Source organism: Echiichthys vipera, assembly GCF_963691815.1.
Source record: "Echiichthys vipera genome assembly, chromosome: 14".
Classification (NCBI taxonomy): domain Eukaryota; kingdom Metazoa; phylum Chordata; class Actinopteri; order Perciformes; family Trachinidae; genus Echiichthys; species Echiichthys vipera.
In genome coordinates this window covers 25,336,949-25,364,142 of record NC_139839.1, presented here as the reverse complement: position 1 = coordinate 25,364,142, position 27,194 = coordinate 25,336,949, and the positions used below count along the sequence as shown (strand labels likewise).

At 41.4% G+C, this 27,194-nt stretch overlaps 1 protein-coding gene across 2 annotated transcripts in view; it reads left to right on the top strand.

Moving 5' to 3' along the window:
• The window catches only part of arhgap32b (Rho GTPase activating protein 32b), a 74,057-nt gene that overhangs the window by 17,311 nt on the left and 29,552 nt on the right, over window positions 1-27,194 (top strand). The window contains exons 4-10 of one of the 2 annotated variants that reach the window (XM_083926912.1): window positions 11,924-12,010; window positions 17,846-17,983; window positions 19,300-19,392; window positions 20,645-20,767; window positions 21,018-21,095; window positions 23,820-23,901; window positions 25,643-25,693. In XM_083926912.1, the coding sequence (XP_083783038.1) occupies window positions 11,924-12,010; window positions 17,846-17,983; window positions 19,300-19,392; window positions 20,645-20,767; window positions 21,018-21,095; window positions 23,820-23,901; window positions 25,643-25,693 (652 nt within the window). The remainder of the gene's footprint in view (window positions 1-11,923; window positions 12,011-17,845; window positions 17,984-19,299; window positions 19,393-20,644; window positions 20,768-21,017; window positions 21,096-23,819; window positions 23,902-25,642; window positions 25,694-27,194) is intronic. The other variant, XM_083926913.1, reaches the window with a different exon arrangement.

Here is a 27,194-nt window from a genome sequence, read left to right as displayed (position 1 = left end):
CACATTCAGGAACTTTTCCGCCTTGCACCTTTTCACAAAAACAGGTTCATAATCGTTGCTAGGCGCCTTGTCTCCCAGACAGAATTTTTCCTGTAATGTTACCAGGTCTTACGGTGGGAAATTAGAGCTACAGATTTCCCTGCATATCGATCCCTGCTCCCATTCACAAGTGACCTTGGGCAGGAAATGTCCCTGCAAAATGTCCCTGCACATTTCAGGGAAAGACTGCATGTGTGAAAGGGGCTTTAGTGTCATGTTATGTAAAAGTGCCTTTTTTATTGTGCATCTTTTGACAACATTTTTGGTTCGTCACAAAGCAACACACAGACCTTGTTACACTTTGCATATGAGTTTCAGCCAAAAAGTGATGTTCCCTTTCAAGATTGTTTCGTTGTAATAATTTTAGAGGCCTGTTGAGGTAAAAGATATAAAAACTCAACATCACCCCTTTCTAGCTAAGCCCCGCCCACTTCAAACCACTGAGAAAAGTGAGTGTAGAAACTTCAAGACATACAGAAATCTATCACCTGATCCATCATAGTGTGTTTATTTAGAACAATCTAGCCCCAGGATTAGTCAGGTGTCCATGCTTGTGTGTTCAATTCCTGTCCCCTGACCACCCGAGGTCAATGCCTAACCTCAACCATCTGCCTGACCACTCAGCTGCTGGGCAAGGGGTTTCTTGCCTTGCAAAGTAGTGTGATTCATATTAACGCATCCGTCATTATTTGTGCACCAGCAGACTTATCCAGGGAAAGAGCTGCCTGGCTCTGGCAACTGTGTAGATCAATATACTGTATGTGAAAACTGTCTGTGTATGTATTCATGTACCAGACATGTTAAATGCATCACAGCTGTATGCAGGTTAACATACCACGGATATTCATGTTCTCCTTCACTAAACTAACATTCAGCCAGTCAGCAAAAACATGACCAGCCCAAACTGTGCTCTCTCTTGTTATGCACGTACAACTGGACAAGACTCATTTAGTTCCCTTACCAACTTCACACTTGACAAACCGTCCGCTCTTACCTGACCTGGGGGCCCTCCAGCGGGGAAATGCCTGGGACGTGGGAACATTTTAACTGCTGAGCTGGCTGCGGGAGTAACTGCTTGGAACGTCTTACCCCTTTCTGGCCTCCTGAAAATGAAGTCAGGATAGAAAAGACAAAATTGCAATGTCCTGTTGACATCCAGAGGTTTTTGGTGTTTTCTGCATTCCAGCCATTCTGTAGAACTGGAGTGCTGAGGAACCTTGAACGGAGTCCATTTAGCTTCATACATCACAAGTCTTGACCTGTGTTTGTGAAAAGTACCCTTTCGCTACATTATCGAACACATTAGTTTGTGGTTCATAATGAGCCAATAGCTAACAGCGAGGTGAGATAACAGTCGTGTGCAGAGTGGCCTAAATGAGTAGGATGCATATATTGACAATGGGCTCTCTACACTCATGGACATTCATTCTGAGAGCCACTCAGTGCCCTTTCACCTGAGGGTTATCCTTTGTTAGATCACTGAACTTGTGTGTGTGAGTGCATGTACTCACTACAGTAAACATAATGGGATTTGTTTTGTGAACCTGCTCCACAGCAATCTCTCTCTCTCTGTTTAAATCCCATTGTGCTCTGCAGTCCCTAACCAGATTCATTCTTATAGCTTTAGTAAGGATTTGAGATGTAGCTCCTTCACACTTCCTCTTTTAGCTCTGAAGTACCACAGCCAGTCCTGCACTAAAACCCCAGCACACTGACAGATATACCAGTATGAAAATAGTGTCACATGAAGACTAGACATTATCTTTAATCACAGCATTTTTCTCCTACTGAAACATTAACGAGAGGCTTCAACCTGATGTATGTAGTGCTTCACCAAGATGATATTGTTGACTCAAAGTCCTAATACTTTTTCATATGACAGGCCATGGAAAACCTGAAAAGGTCATAGAATTTCAAAATCTCATTTTCCAGGCTTGGAAAAGTCATGGAATTAGTAAAATCCTTAAAAGTTTTAGAAAAGTCATGAAATTAATTGTTACAGTAATCTCTGTGGATAACCCTCCTGCAGTTGGTTCAGTGAAGGTCATTCATCTGTGCTGCTGCATTATTACTAAACAATAATGTCATTTGATGAGAAACTTTGGCCGTGGTTACATTTCCTGGAAAACATCTGACCTCCCCACATCTGATATGTGATAAATCAGTCCAGACTGTCACTGGCAGGGCAGAGCAGAGCGGAGAGCTGAATGAACTGGGTCATCATTGGATTATCATTTCATATTCATAAAGCAGACTTGTAGTAGAGCCTGATTTGATTCTCCGGCAGCCAGTCCAACCAGACATCCCAGCTCACACAGCTCATCTTGAAATCTGCTTTTTCAGGAACACCAGGACTATTTTAGCTCAGTGGTGACTCTCAACAAATTGCTACAGTGCCACACTTCCGCTGTAAATGTTTGGTAGCAGGTGTGGTTAGAGGAACCTTTTGATCAGTCCTTTCAGGAATGAAGGTTGCTGCAATAAAAGTAAGTAAATTAGTTCAAACCCGAAGTTATGTGGACGTTTGATCTTTTCTTCTTTCGGTCTCTTTTTCATGCACAGAGAAGCACAAACACATTTTGCATATTGTCCAAGCAGTGCAGGGAGGGACTTCTTTAGTGCTGCAGGTCTCATGCAGCCCTGTATCCTTGTGGCCTCTCTTGGCTCCCACGTCCTCCTCAGTGAGGCTGGCTGTTTGCTTGGATTTCCGTTCTCCTCTCCAGCAATAGACCTTTTAAATCCATTTCATGTGTGGATGGCACATATGAAGTCATCACAGCTGATGCAACCTACACTTTTCTTGCCTTCTTTTTGTTTGAGGTATTTGGCTGCAACCTGAGAGCAGGTCGTTTAGCAGAGGGGAGGTTAACATTATGGTGATTCTATTTCTACTATGCAAGTGTGGTAGACTGCAAGCTACCACACTCAATGGTTATTTATTGTGGGGTGAATTTTTAAATGCGGAGCTCGGTTGCCTCGAGTTAAATTAGCTTCCCGTGTTTTTAGCTGCATTTGCAATGCATCAGTTGTTGACATACTTAATTGAATGTGCTTTGAGGGGAAATACTGAGATGTCCTGTAAGTAGATGTGTCTACTTACAAGAACTACAGATTTCTTTAGTTGAGCACTTTAGTAAAATGCCCCTTTGCAAAAGAAAGAGACAGCAGAGAGAGGACTGCACATGTGGAAGGAAAGAAAACTGCTCTCCTGCAAGTGCACCCCCTGCCCTTTCCCTCTCCTCTGCTTCTTTTTGCTCCCTCTCTCCTTCCATCCCTGCTCTTTGTCCTGGGAACGTACCAACAAGAGAGGGGGAAGAGGAGGAGAGAAGGGGGAGGGGTGAGCCAGCATGTCAGACAGAGGAGGGAAAAAGGAGAGAATAGCATGTGGCGGAGGGACAGAGAAAGCCGACCGTGAGGTCGAGACTGGAACAAGACTGAAAGAAAATAGCTTTCTTTCTTTGTTTTTTTGGATCTGGTCGTTCCCACCCATTATATCTTGCTGCTAATACAATTGGCTGTTAAAGTTCTGTTGGGTGCAAGCCATCAGAGAAAGGACGCCAACGGGAGTAAGATGAGAAAATCAGGATGGGAGAGAGGGCAAAATGGAGGAGATGAAAGCTGTCCCATTGAGGAATCCACCAAATAACCACCTCTACTCATCCACCACCACCATCACCGCTGCTTCTGCTGCCACTATTGTTGCCACTATTGTTCCCTTCTGCCCTATGTCGCTGAATCCTACAGTGGGAGAGCTTATACTGTAAGTGAAAGAGTGGAGAGCTGACATTTACGTCCCGCTGAGGGGAACTTTTGTTCTGGACTGGCGAAACAGGACTCTGCGAGAAGTGATGTACATTCTCACACATACTTGCACAGAGAAATAGAGACTGGGGACAGGTGTTGGAGTGTTGAGGAGGGGCAAGCTGAGCGTGAAGCTGCGCCCCTGGCATGAAGGGAAGGAAAGTGTAGGAACTAAAAGAAGGAGTAACGACCAGACTTACAGTACTGTGAGTACAGAGTGTCTTGCTGTCTTTTTGATTGTGCCATTTGGTTCTCTTCTTCCATTTTTCAGCTGCTGCTCGGCGGTTATGAAGGCAATGCTTTCCATTGTCCTTGTGTGCCTGAAGGACTCATCAAAATTGCTTGTGTCCAAAATATGGCTGTTGGATTGAAATACTTTTCCTCTGCAGGAGCCTTTCGTTAGGACAGTACAACTCCTCTGTGTCTCTTTGAAAAATGACCACCATGGATGGGATTTCTCTTGCTTTTGGGAATGTAATGACCCTGTTCTTGTGATGTAAACAAGAATAAAGCACAGACCATCCATTGATATCTTATATTAACATTTTGAGGCTAGGGGGAAAGTTATAACTGTATAATTCCAGTGATTTTTCTAGTTGTTGCAGTGATCATTCTCTAGGCTGGTTGTGTTGCCCCTTTCATTGTTTTCATAATGCAGAGTTTGAACTTGAACACCCACAACAGATCATTCTCTAGCATATACTGTTATATTTAGTGAAAGACAACCTGTTCAACCTGATAATATTCCGGTATGTGTAATTATGAAAATCCAGTTTGCCCTGGACTAGAAAGATTGCAGCCCCCTTTACCGTTGAGCTTTGCTGTGACCACAGGGACAATGTGTGCTAGAGCAGTTCAGGTTATATGGAAATCAAATTATAATGTGGTGCGTTGCATGCCCTGCAGTAAACAGGCCTAGAATGGTAGACCACCTTTCTAGCAGGCCGCTCAGTTTGAGTGCACAAGATCTGGCACTGGATCTCAATGTGTAATTTGGATAAACTCCTGGCTATAAGCAGAAGCACTTGCTGAAATAGTGAAACTGTCATGTCGAGCTCTATTCTTTGTATCTAGTATGTTATACTTCTGCAAGCACTGACTTTAAAATAGTTTAAGAATATACAGTGCTGTTATTATGCAGCTGGGAGTCAATTACAGTACAGTTGTACTTGAGACTGGTGGTTAAATATGTCTATACATATTTTATTTTCACAATATGACAAGTGTCTTCCTGCAAAATCCCTCAAGAGTGGAGCTGCACATGTGTGGATTTTATCAGGTAGATCAAACTTTTTTTCAATAATAAACTCCCTTTGAAATATTTCGGCACAAAACATTTTTGGTATAAAACGTCTTTAATGAGGAGGAAGTGCTGCCACATCAGTGTCTGATATACTAAACAACAGCTTTTCAACCAAGAAAAGACTTTTATGTTAAATTTTGAATGGAGGGATGGCATCTCACCCTCTGGTGGTTGATTATTGTGGAGTCCTGTATGTGTGAGTGCTGGGGGAACTGACTACAGAGTAGCTAAAAGAGTGTTTGTCTGTGAAATCCTTAGATATTTGTTGCTCACTGGAAGTTGTGTCAGGTCTCAGGGCCTTTAGATTAAATACCTCTGTGTTGTTGACTGGCATCTCATATCCTGCTCCCAACTCAAAGGCTCAGAGTTTGATTCTTACCACAGTTTTTCTGATGGTTTTGACACTAACTACATTGTTGTTCATATCTAAGCATTTTAAAGCCTAATGTTGCTCTATTCTTGGTCTCTTTCATATATTGAAAGCACATGATTGTATTATTAGCGTTAATCTTATTATCCAGGATGATGATAGTACGAAAAAATAGCTGGATTAAATACTGGTACTGTAACAATTCTGTACAATCTGTGTATTTCTTTGTTACATTTTTTTTGACTAAGTTATGAGATCAATGTTTATCAATGAGCTTGATGTAAAAGAATGATCCTCACATTGAGGCATACAGCTTATTAATTGATAACACTGGTATCGGATCGGTACTCTGTATCGGGCAATACCCAAAGCCCAGGTATCCAATCAGGAGTGAAAAAGTCTGTACGGTGCACCCCTAGGTAGGACCCAGAGAAAAGTCAGTGAGCTGTTTGGTCTCTTAGGTGTTAGACAAGTTCGCATATATCAAAGACTGATTACACCAACTGACAAATTGTTCCACCACTGGGCTGTGCCTCATCGAGCAAAAGGCTGACTATCACCGACTGTAAGAACATACCTTTCTATGATTACTCTGACAGTCTTTCTTGTGCATGGCTTATAATAGCAGGAGAAGGATGCAGACCTGAGGAGACAAGACATAGGCTACAGCCGTGCTAGCTAGTCTTTGAGACTCTACATAGCCACAGTGGGGCTTTTTTAGCTAAATGCTAATGCGAGCACTACAACAAAGACAATTCTACCTCCATGTTTAACAGATATAATGTAACCATGTTCACTATCTTAGTTTGATGTGTTAGCATGCAAACATTTGCTAGTTAGCACTAAACACAAAGGAATGTCATCGGTTGTGCAGGTATTTGGTCATCAATCACTAAACTGGGGAATCACAATATTGACCTGGTGATGGCACTGGATGAAAAGTTAAAGTTTCACTAAAGTCATTTTTCATGGCAATTCATTAAAATAAAGGCTGAGGTATTTCAGTCTGCACCAAACAACACAATAGACACGCCTCTCGTGTGGATAAAAATCTGTTAACCAACAAACAATATTCCATGCTAAACTTGACAGCAGCCTGTCTGCAAGGACATGAGGCTGAATACATTTAAAAGCTAAGGAGGAGTAAGCCCTCGTTCCAAAACCATTCCACATAATGAGTATGTCAAACAGGTCTTTGTAATGCTGCTCTTATCCTGTCTTACGGCTTGAGCTTTGCTACATTCTGATGTGTCTGTTTTATGTCTTAGTTTGTTGCAACAGCACTGATCCCAGTAAATTAGAACTTTTACTCTTGTCTCCTCAGTAACAGCTGGTCATTGGGCAGCTGTCCCTTTTCATAAAATATAGGTCCAAACGTTTAAACCCTTCCAGTGAAATGTCTGCCTCTATGGGCTCACTTCTAAAGTTTGTTTTAATTGCTTTTGCTGGCTGCTCGGTCAAGAAAATGGCTTTTGCTTGTGCATCGAGTGCAAAACCTTTCTGGGTTTCTCAGTGCTGATACTGAAGAACAGAGAGGTAATTAGGTCATTTGCTGTCATACTAGTTTGTGTCTGTGAAAAGAGACACAGCCACAGGAAAGGGCATTGTTGTTCTGTGAAGGCTCCATTTAGCGCTGCTTCTCCATTAACAACGGTCTTAAAATCAAGCCCTCTTTAACGGGAACTAAAACACTTCCATGTGTTTTTCTCTCCTCACTAGTACCATGACATTGCTTGGACAATATCCGTTTAGTGGGCCTTAGGAGCACATAAAAACCTCCGGTCTCAGTTTGTATGCTTGCAGTTGTGAAAGCAGAAAAGGTTTCTTTTGTCTGAACAATAAGATGCAGATTTAATCTAGTAAACTGAAGCAAATGGAACAGGAAAAAAACATAATCAATACAGTGAGAGAGAGACAGAGAGGTGACTGAGATGTACTTTTCCAAACCAAAGGAGCAGTGAAACAGAGCAGCCTGTTCAGAGAAAGACAGAAAAGCTAGTCCTGAACAGCAGGGACTGCCTGGCCCAGTTTCACTGGCACTGAATAATCTTTACAGTGTTAAGATGATAATGGAAGTAAGGAACTACTTTCATATGTGCAAATACCTGACCCCACCTGGCTAGTTGATATGATCTCTTCATACTGTCTTCTGGTGTTATAAGCTCACTAGATAGAACTCTACTCATTTCACTGAGGGCTGCTCTGGGAGGCAAAAAGCATTAAGATCCTGTATGGGATGCTTCTGTGATCTGCCTTGCTTTTTCAAAACTGTGACAACGGATGCACTTTGACTCACGGGTCATTAAGTTTGTGTTGTGGAAAAGGCCTTTGTGGTTAAGAGTTGCTGAGAAGATAATTCACACTAGAATCAAATAGATCTTGTCAACAGAACAGACTAGATCAGATACTGGTGTTGTTAGGGACTAGGTCTTCCAGATTTAGAAATATATAATATGGTATAATATAGCAGCTCAGGTGTACCACCTGGGGCCCAATGATATTAGGACATGAGGAATATTTTGGATTATCTGACTTTATTCAATTTACTATACACCTTTTTAAGATTTAAAAGAATGGCCTTAGCTGATGACAGTTACCATTAGTGGTGTAAGACAAAACAAGGGACTCCCCATGCTTAGAAAAACATGGAAGGGGGAGATTTGTATCTTGAAGGCTCAGTCTATTGTGTGTTTTCTCTAATGTACCTGGTTTCAATCAAACACAGGCAGTGTGATGTTGATCAGGCGGGTCCTCAGAGAATGAAAGAGTCCAAAGAATTAGAACAATGCCTAATAAGATAATATTATTAAAAGGACTGAAGAAAAATAAATTCAATACAATTTTATTTCTAGCATCAAATCACAACAGGACACTTTCCATATAGATGCGTTCTAGACGACATTCTTTTATTTACAGAGACCCAACATTTCCCCCATGAGGAAACAGCAAGTTGTGTTGACAACATCCACTACAGCGACTTGGTAACAGTAGTGATGAAAACCCTCCTTAGGCAGGAACCTCAGACAGACCAGGCTCTGGGGTGGGCAGCCATCTGCTCTGACCGGTTGAGGGAGAGAATCCCAGAGAAGCACAGCAACCACTTGTGTGTCCAGCATGAGTTTATGTCCTCCTTCAAGAAGGCAGGAACCTCCAGGGTTGTGTTGGCGCTACACGATGCTGTGCTGTGGTTGACTTGTACTGCTTCAACCTAAATCTGCTCGATAAAGTGTCAATAAATATTCCAGTGTCAGACATCAGATCAGATCTCTCAAACTCTTCCCCAGTCTCCAAGTTCACTGGCTCTCAGATTTTGCAGTAACCATGCTTCCGTGTTCCAAGGAAGCTTCTCAGATTAAAGGAAAAGATAATTCATTAATGTAACATTAGAAGGGAACACATTTAATACAGTTAATCTATATCGTTATCTCAGTCATGTTTGTGTTGGTCTTTGGGTTGTGAGCATGAAATGACAGCTATGGACTACTGAACTGCACTGTGAGTTAATGAATTGTAAATCAGGTATCATATACAAATTGAAATAAAACGTTCAGATTAACAAACTGAAATGTTATAGCGTTATCCAGGTGTAGTTTTATTGAATTCTGATATATGATGTTGGGTTTGTATAAAGTTGAAGGTTGAATATGGAGAATGTGCAGAACAGCACCATCTAGTGTCTCAAGATCGTAGTCCCAACAACAAAAAATAATTCCAGCAGTCGGGTTGCCAGGTTTGTTGCTGAGTGTTCTAAGCGAGGAGACAGGAGACTGGAAGTAAAGATGAAAGTGATGTTAACGAAGGAGAAATGTAGACATTTGGGCGTGCGTTTTAATGCCGTTGAACTCCTTTATCTCAGTCCAAAATGTTTAAAATGTAAATTTCGACTAAATCTATTTTTTTATGGAAAAGCAATACTTTCATTCTGTACCCCTCGAAATATGTTATTAGTATTTTTTTAAATATAGCTTTTAATAAAGATTCCACATATTCAACCTTTAATAATAATAATAAATAAGACACATTTCAACAGTTCTTTGGTAAGAGTGAAGGTTTGAATTGTGGTGCACCCTGTTAGATGCGAGGCTTTCCTTACACCTTCTCCTCAGGTCGTTTCACACAAACAGCGGCTGGTCACTCTGCTGGGGTTCTGTTTCAGCTAAACAAGTTCTTCGTCGTGCCCCACGTTGGGCGCCACGTGTTAGATCCCGCGTATTTACCCCTGTACAGGTGGTCACGATCCCGCTCTCCGTTTAAAGGGTTAGAGTCCTCGGAGGCCTTACTGGTGTTAAGCAGTTAAAGAATAACTGATGGACTGATTAAGCGGGTGGCGAGGAGACACGCCTAGCATCTAACTACCCTCACATAGACGTCTACCCTGCTTACTCCGGTATGGCACCTGGTTGAATAGCCCTGAACAAGGCACCCACACCGGCCACGCCCGTTTTCAGTGGCTCCGCTCTTATTGATCAGTGCACTTGGTGTAGTTGCTAGGATGGGTTTTAGTAACTTGGATAAATACTGACAAGGGTCTATTAATCTCTGGGGCTAGGATAACCTTTAAGAATCACTTTGTAGTATGTTAGCACACTGTTCCTTTAAGACCAAAGTCCTTAAGAAGTAATTGATTCGATGTAAACAATGTTAATCTTTAAATGCAGGTTATTGTAAATTTAGCAAGATAAGCAAACTGCTCAAAATGTATATCATTCATATAAGATTATTAAAAAAGATTTCCAATTTGATTATTAGAATTTTAAAATAAAATCTATCAAACCCAATCTACTGAGCTGAGGTGACCAGTCCATAAATCCTTTCATGGGGGAAGAGAAGGAGGGGGGAAATAGCCAGGCGCAGCTATGCCCCCTATGCTGCCAAACTGATGAAAATTGTAGAAAACCAGTGAAAAATAAAAATCTTATCCAAAATCCACAAAGTCTTTCACAATGTCCACAGTTCTCGCTGGCAGGGCAAACAAGGAAACTCAGTTAGTCGCAATTGTAATCCACAACTGTTTGGAAATGAATAATCCTCCCTTATTAGCGATCTTCTAATAATTCCAGAATCTTTTAACTAAAGTCCCTTCAAAAGCCATCCCGTTTCAAAATGCAAAAATTACCAATGGTCATGGTCCGCACAGATGAGCAGTCACGTCTTTGCTCGGAGGTCCTTCGAGCTGATTCACTTCTGCATATTTTTATCAGAGATTTTCCAGTCTCCTTGAGTAAACTTTATCATGTTATCACAACATAATCAACTTAAACATCAAATCGTTCCAAATAATCAATACGCAGGTGTTTATATAAACCCTCTATATAACTCTGTTTTACCGTGTTTATCTCCTTGTACAAGAGAAATCGGATTATAAACAAACCAAGCTGGTTCGACTTGTTGCTGCCTCTTCTCTCTTTTCTGCTCTTTCTGTTACGATAATAAACTTAAAATAAAACCTTAGTGATTCATGATTAATACAATATCATATGGCAGCTTTAATCATTCTTTATTGGTTACATACGTTAGTGTGTTTATCACTACTATCTAGTGGTACAGTTGGAAATGACCTGTTCTGTTGCTAAGAAGAATATCTCTTGGGTCCTGTTCGGTTTCATCATTTAAGACACAGACACTGTCTTTAAGCAGATGAGAGATCTCAACTGATTTTGACAACCCCTAACTGAGATCCACTTCTTAAAACAAAATAGTCAGCTTGTACAGATGAAGCTCTTCCTTCACACAGCTGTCTAATAATTCTGTTTTTCGTGCTGACTACTAAGCATATGCTAGCTGTGCCAGCACTCCCAGCATCATGCTTGTTACTCATCTACATTTCATCAATATGTGGGCAGTCAGCACTGTTCCACTTGGAACTCATGAGTATAATCAGCTTAGTCAATATCAATTTATATTTTCAAAAACTTGTGAAATTCAAGTTTGAATGTGTCCTCATTTCACTGATTTGGGTTGCTCCCTATTTTTCCGTACTGTGATTATAAGGAGCTTTTCATTCTCACAGTCCTCTTAGAGATTTTTCCTTTGAGTAATAACTTGGGGACCTGAAGTGAAACCTAATAATCCTAATATTGCCTTGAAAGTAGCTTCAGAGTTAATAAAATTCCCTTGCTACACTGTTTGACATCCTCTAATATTTATTTAAAATCATTAAAAGTACAGCGGAAAACAGTCCTAGCTGTGCCATGAAATGAAATGAAATAAATCTGGTTGTGTCTTGCCTCTTTTTAGTCACGTTTCCCTGCATGCCAGGAACAGAATTTGAATTGAAGTTTTGTGCAGATGTTTGTAAGATTGTAATAACGGACCTGTCAAAGAGTTTGTGAGATGTTGAAGTTAATCACCACTATCTGACTCTACCTCTTTTCCTGAAATGACCGATGCTCTCTTTCTCTGTCTTTCAGTTGTCCCTCGGGGATGAACAGTGTGAAGTGACGCGGAACGGCTACGAGTCGAAGGAGCTGGTGTACCTAGTTCATATTTACTGCCAGGTAAGACTCCACTGGGTCTGATGGCGCAGTCGTACAGAAAAACAGATACTGTACATACCTAACTTCCCAAAGCATTCATACACTTAAATGAAGTTTGCACAAACTTCCTCACAGACTTCACCTCATCTGCAAACACACATACAAACCGACATTTGTAAAAATGTATTCATGCTTCCAACCTTCTTCCTAAAAACTTGTCAGAAATGATTTCCAAACCACAAATGAAGGTTCAGTACAACCCGTTCGCAGATCCAGTGCAGGGCTCGCTGTAAGCAGACTGCTGGCTCAAATTCAGGCATTTCTGAAGCACCTGACAATTCCAGTTATGTGGGAATTTGGAACTGAATTGAAAAGAGCTGTGGATGAATGCCAGGATGGGTGAGAGATTCGGAAGAATGTCTGATAGAAAGGGCTTTAAACCCTGAGCTTTTACAATGTACTGTATACCAGGGTATTTATATTCAACTAAAAGGAAAATAAGCTGTGAAAAATGTTGTAGTGAACGAAACGTTAAATAAAAACTACATCCTTTAGGAAAACCCTAAAACTAAACTGACACCATATCGCCTGGCTTAAAAACTGATAAAACTGAAAGGAAATTATTTCAGTTCACACAAAAAAGGAGTCAGCATGAATTTCCATCTACTCTTGTGACATTGAATCACAAAAATTTAAAAACGTACTAAAGCTGTTGACACACCGCCTCAAGAGCGTTTCCCAAAAAAGCAGAGCATTTTAAAACCGTCCGAATATCAGCACTGTGAACTCTGGGCGCTAGAGCAAAATCTGTGCATGTTCACGGAGGCAGCGACCGCTTCATAACCCTGCTGCCTGCCCGCACTGAAATGACTTGAGGCGGCAAGTTACTGCCCTTCACTGTGATAGCATCTTAATGTTATCACAATAACAGAATGCTGAACTTCGATGCAATATTATGTTTTTAAATAGTATAAACAATATAATTGATCCCTCTTCTGATACCACAGCTAAAAGAAAAGAAGTCCCAGGCACACAAAATAGGATTATTTATTTCTTGCTGGGAGGACCCAAAGCAACACAGTTGATTTTCTTCCCTGGGGTTTAAAATCTGATTGTAGATCTGCTTCTTTTATAGCTTGGGTACTCAGGTACTTCATTACGATGGAATGTGGATATTGTATCGTTTAAACACATGCAAGGGAAAATCAAAGTATCGATAATTTTGACTGCAACATATATTTTTAAAAGAAAACTAATCCTTTCTGAAAAACTGAAACTCAACTAAAACCAGCACATGCACTCTGAAAATGAACTCAAACTGAAATGAAATGAATACTATTATAACCATGCTTTACACGTCTCTGCACATTTTTTTTATTTATTAAATGGCTCATGTAGGTCTCCAGGGGGATATACTGCAGAGTTTTCTGTTTAGATGTGCCTGCCTCATTATTGAAAAACCCAATCATTCAATGCAGCAGTCAGTGGTGACAGAATCCACCAAGTATCCTTTTCTATTATCCATTAGTAGACAGAGGCCTTATGTAGCGTCATCATAGGGCACTGCTGTGTCCGCGCTGCTCTTCTTACAGCTAGCTGTACATACCCTGCTTAGTGTCATTGCCACTGTTGGCTTTTTAGTTGGTGATCTTTAGAATTCCTTTTAAGGAGGAATGACAGAGCAAAGTAACAGCAAAATGATTTATGATTACATCATACAGTTTTGCAAGAAATTAGATTTACCCCAAATTGGGCATAGCCTTAAAGTAGACACACATGCACAACAGCTGCTCAGAAGCTTTTCCCCAGCCGCCTCCAGTGATATTTTATATTCTGGTTTCATGCATTTCCCTCTACAGATAATATTCCATTTGCATGACCTTGGCATTGCCACACAAGAATGTGGCTGTGTACTTGGAAATTCCAACTTCTCGCAGCCATCGGAAAACTGCTAAATCTACACCGGTTCTATTTGAAGAGGCGGGGGAAACTCTGCGCTCAGAGAAAGTAGCACAGCACAGTGAGATCGGTTCACTTCCACAGAGCCAGAAAGGTGGTTAACTAGAAGCACAGTCTGAAAGTGGGGCAGGACAGAGTTCCCCGAGCCCTCCCAGCACGTCTCTACCAGCCAACACTTTTAAAATTACGCTTGAATCAGTGGTGCGCTGCAGTCCCAGTCGCACAAGCCCTGGCCTCTGTACACACACGTCTTTCTAGGCCAAATCAAAGCCAAAGACTTTTTCACCACAAGTCTCTCTCAGTGGGTTTGAGGTTTGGAGCCCCATCTTACTGGATGAAAAAGGAACAACAAAGAAAGAAAAGAAAAGTTGTATTTAATATGGTGGATTCTTTGTGGGCTAAATTCTTTCAGTTTGCACTTGTACTGTTGGCATTTAATCAGTGCATTTGACTTGGAAAGGCTGAGTAAGCCGTTGATATTCTTTGTTTGTGAAGACATTTCCAATATCAAAGTTTACAAAACCATGGAAGACTTGATGACTTTTTTATTTTTTGAGACCATGCCACTGTATCGGAGGCATGAAAAGAAGAGTGTCTGTGGGGACAAAAACAGAGGAGACAATCCCAGAGAAAAAGGAAAACACAAGAGTCACAGCCGTGTCGATAAAGCTTTAAGTTAGCTTGTCTTCATGCAAATACGGAGGTTCATGGCTCTTCTTGTAATGTTATCCACAAAGTTCAACCACTGGCAACAATAATTGGTTTCAGTGTTTGACCTCGAGTTCTGACCACACCAGACAACCCAAGAAGCCTGCTTTGGTTTGTTCAGAGGCTACACCCGATATTATGATATACACTAACAGCAGGTCACATGTTAAAGTACAAGGTCATTCTTATAATGATAGTAATATCTACTTTATTTGTATGGCACCTTTCTGAAGAGATGTATTACATGTTTCCAAGGAAAATGTCCTTAACTGGGTTCTCAAACAAAGATCAGCAACTAAATGAACGCCATTGGCAGGCCAATAGTATATATATGCAGCCTAGCTTGCTTTTGAATTGGCTAATAGAATTCCGGTTCAATTACTTTGGCTTCCGATTCATGGCATTTTATGAATTTAAGACTTGTAGCATTTCTAAACATTAAACCTGCAATTACTGTTTGGCTATTGAAGGGCAGCGAAAACTAGCTGCAAACACAACACTGACCTATTGTCACCTTTTTTGGATTATAACTTCCAGAGCGTCATTATCATTAATGTGCACCTGATGAATTTAAGTCCAACACGTTCTTTTTAGCACTGCACCAACTCCTGAGGAAAATAAGTCTCTTAGCTGCTAAATATTCATGTTCACCAGCTAGTCTTACACTGTCTCACTGCTGTTTGCTAAGCAGGTGGTGCTTATATAGTTTTTTCGCTGAAAACAGCTTCCTACTGTGGCTGAAAAAGATGCAGATGAGAGCAGTAAAAGTGAACTAAAGCAGTAAAGTCGCAGGCTATAAAACCAAAACAATGAGTTGAAAGACACTAAAATGTTCTTTAGAGTAGAGGGAAGCTACACAGTTGGGGGATAATTGTCACTACTCTACAAGTTGCCATGTGATCCTTTGTTTATAAACATATATTGATTATAGCCACTTTTAAAGTTATAACCTGTAGTTGTAACCTCCATCTAGTTAATTGTAAAACAGTGGTCACCCTCAAAGCAATTTCAGTCAAAAGCAACTGGACATGGTAACCAAGTTCAGTTGCTTTTGACTGAAATTGCTTTGAGGATAACGATGACCTGGACAAATGAGAACCTTCACAGCCTTAAAACAATGGTCACTGATCATGTGACCCACTAATGAAAGCACGTGTTGCCTCTTTGCTGTGTATTCCAATCTGTGCGTCTGTGGGGACATTACCTCTCTAAATGTAAATACTCCGCCATGTCAGTGAAGCTGAGGGTTGGTCTGCAGGTGGAGCTTGTTGATTATGCTGTGTTTCATTATCTGAAATTGGGAACTTCTGAGTCAGGCTTGTAGTAAGGGCAGAGGTGTGTATGTGTGTCAATAATGAGAGCTCTGAAAGATCAGGCTCGCCTGAAATTACATCTTACCACAAAAGAGGCCGCTAGAAACAAGGTATCTCAAATCCTACAGATTATGACTTTAAGGCATGAAAGAAATGACACTGTTGTTGAATTGTTGGATTGCAGAGGACTTACTGTATAACTGTGTGTCTTCCGCATAGCAATGGAAGAGATCATCATGGCTTTGTATCACCTGAGCAATGGGAAGCATGTAAGGGCGCACTCACACTGTCCATCCGTACCGTTTCACAGCTAAAGTCTAGTTCGTTTGACCAGTGTGAGTGCAACTATCGCTTCGTGGGCAGTACGCTCGCCGTCCACGGCCTGTTTCGGAGAGGTGGACTTTTGTAAAGCACGTTTGCACATGCACAAGCATGCGCACGTGTACAAGCACGAGCCCGAGGCCTACGGCAGTTCTGACGTCATTTTATGTGCGCCTGATCGGACATAGAAAAAAGAAGGACAGACCATGCGCGGACATTTAAAACACGAAAGGGTTACGTTGGTGTGATGCGGAGTGTTTACTGCAGATATGGTCGGATGAAAATATTCACAATGAGTCCAAAAAACCACAAAGCCAAAAACGTTACCATGTTTTCTGCGCTGCTTTCCATTATGTGGCCAAAAGGCCACGCACTTTTGTAAACAAAGCGGCGCATCGCGATGACGTCCATCAATGCCTGTGACGTGTTACGGCGTGATGACGTAAAGGCAGCAAGAAGCATTCGCCGAGGCCCAGGTAGTGTGAGTACAAACGGGCCTGGGCCGCATGCATTTCTTCCTTTTTATTTATCCCTCCTCAACTAGTTGACTTCTTAAAACATGTTACCCCCTGAAAGCATGGCAGATAAAGAAACACTTGAAGCATCCACACTGGAAGTCAGGCTATGCCGACTCAACATTAATGAGACAATTGAGACAAGGAGGCTTTGTAAACCAGGCATAGCTCGGGGATTTACAGTGGTTTGGATGTTTTACTATAAATCGCCTAGTTGCTGTGATATAAAGTTGTCCAGTAATTTACACTACTGCATTGCATGTACTGCATTTTCAAAGCATGCTATATTTTCAGATTGATCATTCACTTTTCACATTTTCCAAGCAGGAAAATGAAAAAGTCGGAGCCAAAAGGCAGACTATAAGCAAACACAAATGTTGTGTAAAGCATCGTGTATATGTGATAGCTTCTTGTTTTTAAAGAGTTGCTGTTGTGCAGCGTGACTCAAGATACCTAAGAAATGTTGGATGCTTCCTCCGGCACCTGAACACACCAACCTAGAACATTCTTCAAAACAATCCTACGCAGATTCAGCTGGGTGATTATCACATTGTACGGAAATGAATGGAGAGCAATTACTGCCTGGAGGTTAGGAAAAGACATTCATTAAGCTTAAACATGAATCTGTTCTTTAGAAGAACACTTGAAGGCAATTTACAGTACACAGAATTTGAAGCGTGGGTAATGGGCATGGTCCTTAATTATGTCTTTCTCTCCGCAACTCCACTTTCTTTCTTCGATTGTTTTAGTTACTGTTTCAGTTATTGTTACTTCAAACTGTAAGGTGCCTGTTGGGGTTATACAGGGATTGTGTATTACTTCTTTGGAAGTGTGTGTCCAGTATTTTCTATGGTTGTAGTTTTATGTTTAATTTAAGGGAGTTTTTTCATGAATTATTACTTTTGAGTGTGGTTGTTGCAGCTGACCCAAACGTTGCTATTTCGGTGAACTTAGTGCCTACGCTGTGTGACAATATGTGTGAAAACTATCAACTTGAGCCTTGCTGGTTACACTGGTGTATTTCTGTTGTTCTCCTGTAGGGGCGAAGTTGGATTGTGAAGCGCAGCTATGAAGATTTCCGTGTCCTGGACAAGCACCTGCACCTCTGCATCTATGACCGACGCTTCTCACAGCTGCCTGAGCTGCCTCGATTGGACAGTCTGACTGACCAGTCAGAGGTAAGCCCTAACACACACACACACACACACACACACACACACACACACACACACACACACACACACACACAAACAGAGTTTATGTTTAACTACAAACTGAAGCTTTCAGGGCTAGAAGTAAAATAACCCAATATGAAGCATTTATGGAGCGATTTTCTTTTCCTTTCCCTCAGACTTTAACTTGAAATAAATCCTGGCCACAAGTAAACGGTTTAAAGTCATAATCCATAAGAATTGAAATACGCTGTTTCTAGCAGCATCTTTGGTAGTAAGAAGTAACTGCAGGTGAGCCTGTTCTTTCAGAGCCTCCATCTTGTCACGTTCACGGCCCCTATGTATGTTGACATTTTTTTAAATTTTACATTTTTTGCCCTTGTGTAAACTTTATTGAAACACTTTCACCTCTCTACTTCCAGTCCGTCCCCTATATGTTCCCCTCTTAAATACACACACACACACACACACACACACACACACACACACACACACACACACACACACACACACACACACATATGCCTATTACATTTCTGCTCTTACAAGCCTGACTCAGAAGCTGAGGTTCCCGATTTCCAATTACAAGTGAACGCAGCATAACTTCTCCACAGCCTAAAAATCGTACAGAGTACAACTTTAAATACATATAGTGGCATTATTAATTCTCTATTCACTGCATATATATTTTAAAGGTATCAGTTGTCTACATGAAACCTGTTCCTGGGCTTTGATTGTGTGTGTGTGTGTGTGTGTGTGTGTGTGTGTGTGTGTGTGTGTGTGTGTGTGTGTGTGTGTGTGTGTGTGTGTGTGTGTGTGTGTGTGTGTGTGTGTGTGTGTGTGTGTGTGTGTGTGTGTGTGTGTGTGTGTGTGTGTGTGTGTGTGTGTGTGTGTGTGTGTGTGTGTGTGTGTGTGTGTGTGTGTGTGTGTGTGTGTGTGTGTGTGTGCGCGGTAACTGCAGATTTATATGAGAGGCGTTCAGCTACTAAAGCCTCAACTTGCAGTCCACTCATTCATGTTAAGTGTCATCTTAAAATCAAATGTGCAGCAGAAACTATAAAAAAGTTCCCCTTGTAATATGGCGTCATAGCTGCAAAAGTCATTTCAAGTGGTTTAACACCACTCCACACTCTTCATCTGTGTAATTGGTGCGCGTGTCACTCAGGAAACACATTACACAAGGAGCTGATGACTTTGAATAGTACTTGTTAACACCCATTGTTTAATATTCACATGTGTGTTAGCAGTGGATTATTGCGGTAATGAATGACTGGTACTACTTGTATGACTCTAACTTGCCTGTGTGTTTTCTGCCATGTCAGTCAGTTTCACAGATGTTGTTGGCATACCTCTCCCGGCTCTCAGCCATCGCTGACAACAAGATCAACTGTGGGCCCGCCCTCACGTGGATGGAGGTGAGACTGCACTGTCCTAAGTCTTTAAAGGCAGGGACACACCAAGCCCACTGTTGCGAAAAAGTGGCGATGAAGGCCGACTGTGGCGTGGCCTGTGTCTCGCCCAAGAAGTGGCGCTTGACCACACCACAAAGACTACATCTGACAGACAAAGAGCATGTACAGTCTTTGCCTGCGTGAGAGGACATAACTCTGGTGGTAGTCTGTATTCATCATTCAAAAGGGCGACTTAAGATGCTAGTTAGCCAGTTTGCTCATTAATGACACAACCTGATATTGAAAGAAAAAATTATATTTACCGTGTGCAAGCGAACAACAACAAATGAACATGTGAACCATTTCTGCTAAAGAGCTCAATGGTAAAAATGATCTTAGGGTCTGAAAAGGAGTGACATTGATGACACTAGCGCTTTTTGCAAAAGTTCAGAGGTTTTCAACTTGAAGAGCTCAGAACAGCCACAAAAGAAGTGAAGCATTCTGACGGAAGACACTGGAGGCAGCTCTCTCCTCAATGGGAACAATTAAGAAAAAGGCACTGGCACTCATGTGGACACTTGCCCTTACCTGATAAGACATGTTAGTTTTCCATCTTACAGCCTCTTGACTTTAGCCATTTCTTTACTTACCTGACATCCATGTCTCTTCTCATGCACTGACTGAACTGCCAATCAGAGGGATTCCTCTCACCCACGGGCTCCGACTATGGCTCGGATGCCAATTCAAAAACAGTCAAAGTCGACACAAACGGCTAAAATTAGGGCGACAGTTATTCACCATCAGCTTGGTGTGTCCAAGAAAGTTTTGCTTTAGATTAGTTAATTAATATTACCTCTGCCTTTGTATGGTCTGACCTACAAATGAAATAGTCATTCAGGAAATTCATGAATTCTGTTGGACAATGTGAATCAGGAAAAGCATTGTCGTATTATTTTCCAGTTACAAAACTGCACAATAACATTATTTCAACACAATATGACAGCCATACAGAGGTTGCTGTCTCACTTTCTGGGACGTTTTAGTCACAAACACTGTTGAGTTAGCTCATGCAGCAAAGGGAAATATCTAAAAAAAACAATCACAATAAGTTGCAAAATGTCATCAATAAATAAAGGAAAGTTTACAAACAATGATAGAAAGATTCCTTCAAAGGTAAAACAAGGACTTTGAATTTTACCGTGTTTTACCATAGTCATTTGTTAGTAGATGACTGCCACTGTTGAACAGAAGTGTAAGTGTTGTCCCTGTGTTTTAGGTTGACAATAAGGGAAATCATCTGTTGGTCCATGAAGAGTCGTCCATCAACGTGCCAGCTATTGCTGCTGCCCACGTCATCAAGCGCTACATAGCCCAGGCCTCAGACGAGCTGTCCTTCGAGGTGACACAACACTCTCTCTGTCTGTCTGTCTGTCTGTCTGGCCGTCCGTCCATCCATCCACCTATCTACCTATCTCTTGTTGTTTCTCTCTCTCTCTAGACATTAGCTCTGGATAAATCACTTTGCTCAGAACAATCCTGAACAAAATGATGCACTTGCAATTTGAAATTTAGAGCCTGGTTTTCTATCGACCAGAGGTAAAGGGACATCAGACACCTCTGATCATTCCTCCCTCTCTTGCTCTCTGCAGGTTGGCGACATTGTGTCAGTGATTGACATGCCCCCTAAAGAAGACACCACATGGTGGAGGGGCAAGCACGGCTTTCAGGTACGCAGCTCACCAAACACTCACACACACATTTTGTCTTTCTCTTTCTTTTCCTCTGGCTGTAAACGTTTGATTAGATTTGTACTTGAGGTATTTCAAGGACAAGGAGAGAACATTGCTTTGTAGAGCAACACTCTGAGTTTGGTGAAAGACAAAGCAAGATACAAATCCTCTTTCATGTGAAGCTTCTGAGCAGATTACAGGCTGTGTGCCGCCCCCTGTAATGCTGAACAGATTCATATTCCTGCACAGGAATCTTCAGTCCAATCCTATAACACATTGAGATTTTTGTTCCAGCTTTCAGCTCAGCTCGTATTCCTTTTTCCCCTTACGGTATCTCAATTTTCACTGCAATAAAGTGAAAAAAATGTACATCACACATAATTCCATTTTGGGCTAGAAGAAAAGAAACTGTTAAATTAACAGCATATTTCACATTACAAGTTATTATGACATGGAGGTTTATAATGGATCAAGACAGTATAAAATAAAACAAAGTTGAGATTTATCAATCGCATCTCTCATCAAATGGCTGTTATAATTATATAAGAAAATATAAGCAAATGGAATTAACAGATTGTTTGGGAATGTTCTGCTGTTTTTACGATTTACACATAGGGCTTATTGTGACTCGTGTCACAATGGGTCATTATTTTTTAAAAAGTGGGTCACCAGAAAAAAAGGTTTAGGAAACACTGGTGTAGGCTACACAGAGACTAATAATCACAACACACAGCGTGCCAGACTTACTAAGTGGGCGTTCAGACAGAAAACAGCCCTACGTTCAAACAGCACAGGGGGCTGCACTGGTGGGGGCACGTTGTTTACCGTACAGCTGAAACATGAAATATGATCCAAGTCCAGTTTGAGTAAAAGATGAATGTGTTTAAAGGCTCATCAGACAGCAAACTACTACACAGTGGCTTGTCATACTCACACCCAGAATTTTACATTTCTGCAAAGCAGCAATTATTTGATCCAGGTAAAGAGCGCAAATATGCAGTTAACAGCATAAATATGCTACCGGGAGTGTGCGCTTGCATGTCTGGGACTGGCCACTGCATCATCACCTTGCCAGATCATGTCTATTTGCATTGCAGCAAAAGTTGCATCATGTTCAACTGTTTCAGTGGACGACCCTGAGTTTTTTTAAATTTTTATTGCTGCCTGTGTAGGCACCCTTGTCGCACCGCTGGACCGGCTCCTTTCAAATGAATGAGAGGACTGCGGTTTTACACACACACACACACACACACACACACACACACACACACACACACACACACACACACACACACACACACACGCTTTTAGTTGTTTTCTCTGTTCTTCAGTCACATATTTAATGCATTCTCCCCAACGTTTATTTGACTATAATTTAAGGCTTGAGCACTCTGAGTTAGACAAATCAAGTTAGTCTTTACTTCTTTACTTTGTGTTACCATCCCCCAACTATGACATAGCACTGAAACCAGGGAAACACTGAGGGGATTCTGTACTAAAAACACTGTAACTTAAAACCGTAACCGAAGGGAAGGTTTTGGATTCTAGATCACTACCTTATCATGTGAGCTTGATGATCTCTGACAAATCCCACTGACCGCATGCTGAGCCCTCCTCCCCTCACAAAAAGCATCAGTAGATCAGTCCCAGGACCTGACTGCGTAATGGTCTGCTGCCTTGGCAAACATGCGGCCACAGAATCAAACAAAAACTGCAGCACACATTTGTGTTGCATCATTTTCTTGGAAATACAATAAACCTAGATTTGTGTCTATTGAGGCATGAAGCAAAAGTATAAATAATTAAAGCTACATAAAAGTAAAAGCACAAATCTTTAAATTGTGGTGGAATAAAGAGGAACCTGTGTCTTGGAAAAAAAATCTTAAACTCTTCTGAAGAGATTTCGTTTATCTTTTCAGTGCAGTGTCACAGCCTGGTTTTGAGGCTCAAGTCTGGCTCCACCTCTCCACGCTGCCCTCCTCCTCTTGTGTGTTTTGGCTCCCAGCCTACAAGAAGTAGTGTTGACAGTCAGGCTCACTGGGCTACAGGGACACTCACTCATCAGTTGAGTTTTATTTCAGGAGTTGACTGTGGCTGCAGACCACTGCCCTCCTCTGGATTACACAGCTTCTCCCTGATATATGTTGACCATGGGCCCATGAGTTCCTGCAGCCACTTCTATGTATGAGATCTACATTTTCTAGATTCATACTCAGCGCTCACTGAAACTCAAAGAGAACATGTGTTGGGGAACTAACTAATCAGCAAATGCACAGAGTGAAGAGACAAACACCTGCAGTATCGCCTGTATCCATTAGGAGGAAGTCAGTCAGTCAGTCAATCTGCCAATGATGCTAGAGGCTGTGTGTTTGTGCAATTTGTCATCCGTCTGTCCTGTACAATGTGGGTTTTAAATTCATTTTTTACAAATGTATTCATATCTTTTCTATCTCTAAACACAGTCGACTATACAGCTATTTTCAAGAGCAGCAGGTACACAGGAACACTATGTTATGTGGTCATTTCCACACCACCTGATCAGTAAATGTCCAAATCCGATCCCAAATGCCGTCTTTGTGATGGTGCTTCTGATAACTGGATCACATGATTAATGTGACAATCACACCTCAGCATAGATACTGTGTCATCTCTCTTTGAGTTCATTGTATTATCTAAATCCGATTGTACTTCCTCTCACCTCACCCTGCCTGTCTGTTCCAGGTTGGCTTCTTTCCCAGCGAGTGTGTGGAGCTCATAAATGATAAAGTGCCGCAGTCCATGACCAACACGGTGCCAAAACCAGGTACTCCTCCTGCTCTTAAACCATTCAGGAAATGTGTTGGAAGGATGTTATTGCTGATGGCAGTTAATGACTCAGTGATAATGGCTGTATTTTCAGGAAGCGGCTAGGTCTGTGATGGATGATGTGGCTCGGGATGTGTGTGTCACACCTTGCCCACAAATATTATTGCTGGTCTCGTCTGACAGGCTCTTGTCATGGAATTTAAGTTGTATTAAAAAAATGAGTACCGTAGTGGATTTCTAGTATAATGTTACACCATCATTTTATCATTTTGAATGAGTGACATATAGATATATTACCTAACCTGGAGATGAAACGGAGTACACAATGCCCCACTAGAGATCCCCATCTATTTTCATAGAACTGAATAATACTAAATCACCGGTATAAGAATAATAAACCTTAAATTTATGACCCATAATTGTGACACATCATCCCCTGAAATCGCCAGCTTATCATGTTATAGTGACTCAGCGCCATGCAAATAAGTGTGCAGATCTACTGCTGTCCAGAGCAAACAAATAAGCTCTTTAGCACGCTCCTGAGAGTGTCAAAGACAAATGCATAACATAAACTCTCCTGGAATCAAAGTTAACACTTAATGCTGGAGTGTAGGGCACATATAAATGGACATCTGTTACATTCAATTCCATGCGATGGAGCAGCAGCTAGGTGGAGGCCTAGGGCGGAAAGTCCTATGAAGCGTCCGAGAGAAGTTTCCCGAGTCGATGCTCCAGATAAAAAAAGAAACTCGGTGTTCAGAGGAAGGATTGAGGTGAATTTGTATTCTGCCCTCGACTCTTCACAGGCTGACTTGTGAAAAAAAATGAGCAGCTCATGTTATGTTGCTATGATGGAGCCAACAAATCTGCATAGTGTCCACGTCTCCCAAACCCAAAGATTGATCTAACCATAATGACTCACTGTCACCCCAGGCTGGCTTTGGGATGGGTAAGTGGAGCCGGGGTTCCTAACCATCTAAAAGCCTCTGAGACTCCTGGGGTCTGCATTAAGTGGTGACACAGCAAAAAAGTCACCAACCCCACAAAAGATCCACAATTCTGAGTGAAGGGATATCATTATAGGGGCAGGGTTCCTGTGCTGTTGGAAGCCTGTGTTATCTGACGTGCCAGTCAAACGTTTTTGTGCCTTTCAGACTGTGACTGATCAGCATTGCATCTTGCGGTGTAGGGTTAACTGTTACAGTGCACGCACAGCACACTCCACAGACTTGACCTGCCTGCCCACTCCACTGCTTTTGAGCAATGCTTGTGCTGTTTTTGTTTGTTTTTCTGCACGTGTCCTTATTTGTCAACCATGCATTTTTTTCTTTACAGAGTGTCTGCAGGTCAAATATATCATTTAGATGTCCTGAATACAGTTAACAGATTCTATTGTTTCTCTTGAATTGCTGGTTTTTATATCTCTTTGTTAGTGATTAGTTATGTTTCTTTAGCTATGTTCAAATCAGAAATATCATAGTAGTAACCAAAGTCTAATATTTGACTTTCTATAACCTGCAGATGCCCTGTTGTAAGTTATATTAACATGACTCTAAATGAGCAGATCCTGGATCACGTTCATTATCAACAGCAGAACAAATAACTAAATGTAACAGTGTTTAATCCGCCCGCTTGTTCTCCACTGCAATGCGTCATTAATGCTGATGTTGGATGAACAGTAGTATTACTGTAGCATGTGTCTTGATTTGCTGCATTTGACTGTGACTCCTCTGCCTCAGCCTCACCCTGCTCTGGCCTGCAGCCTGCTTCTTGGAATCTCTTCCCTCCCTGTGCGTGTTGGTATACACACTTCATCCACCTGTCCACTCACTTCACCTTCACTCACACAAAATGCATTTGCACATTTGGACTTGTATGACATATTATTCGTCTGAGGTTGGATGTTATTAAAGTTCTAATCCTTAAGATTTGAGTCTAGAAAAGCACCCGGTGCATCTTTTTACCAGCAGGCCGTCAGCAGACTAATTCAGAAATGCGCATTAGTTTGAAAACTCTCAGTTCAGTTTTGATATAATTTACTATTTTTTAAATAACATAGTGCTGAGCAACAGATGCAAGTTGAGGCAAGGCTTAGTCGATTTTGAAGAAGGAAGAAAATGGCAGCCAGGTCACAAACTCTTTCAAATTACAGCTAAACAGTACACTAAAATGTGTTTGTGGAAAAATGTAGGTGATAAATAAGTAATACACTAACAGAATCTTGATTCATATTTGATCGGCGCTGCCGAGTTTAACAGTTGGATCTGAGTTTTATGCTTCACTTTTCAGCTTATGCTGGACGGAGATGCCAGTTAGTTAGTCACTCTGACAGTCTTCCTCTTAAACCCGCCCCACATGAGATAAACGGCTGGGATTGGCTTCCATCAAGACATACTGTCTCTGTCAGCCCAAATGAAACATGAGCTTGCATTGTTTTAATGAAGAAGTTGGTCACTAATTTTCCTTTTTAGTTGTTTTTGTCACAACTTCAGCAAACGGTAAACACTGTTGCTTAGCTTGCTGAAGAGTTTGGAGGTGTGCAGCCTGCCGCCTGCAGCTCTTCATCTAACGGCTCACTAAGGTTGTTCCATTACCAACTGAAATAAAATGTATTCTAAAAATGCCAAAAATGGCCGCTGTCTTATTAAGTTGATGCATTTGATGTATTTTTGAGGAATGATCGGAGTCAGCACCCTGGTGACAACTCTGACACTCTCTGACTGCTTCACAGTATAAGCCACTGGCAGTAGCAGGGGGTTAGCATCAGCACTAACGTAATAGAGCTCAGATACAGTCGACAGTAAACAATGAGGCTGATATCAATCAGATCCACAAACAAACTAATACGTGATTACATGCTGCATTTCCTTTTCGTGTCCCCCGTGTAGATAGGCAGTTTGAATATCTTGCAGATATGGCATTGGGCATATACTGTAGAGAGGTAATAACAGAATGTAAATAGACTGACGTTTGCTGGAAAAAATGATGACCATTAATAATATCTAAAATGGGATTTGATTCCATGAAAGTCTTAAGGATTCTAACTTTACAGTTAAATGAAAGTTCCGTCATTATACAAGACTTGTTTTATTGATGAATGCAAAGTTATTTTAACTGACTACACTTCATGACTAAACATTTATCTTTTATCTGCACGCTGTCTCACAAAACAGTTTGCCGCTTTAGCATCAACGTATCATTTCTATGCAAAGCTACTGACCTCAGAGGCCCACGGTACACAGTTGCTCTGTTCTCTAACTTGAAGTGCTTCTCTCCCTCTGCTGATTCTCA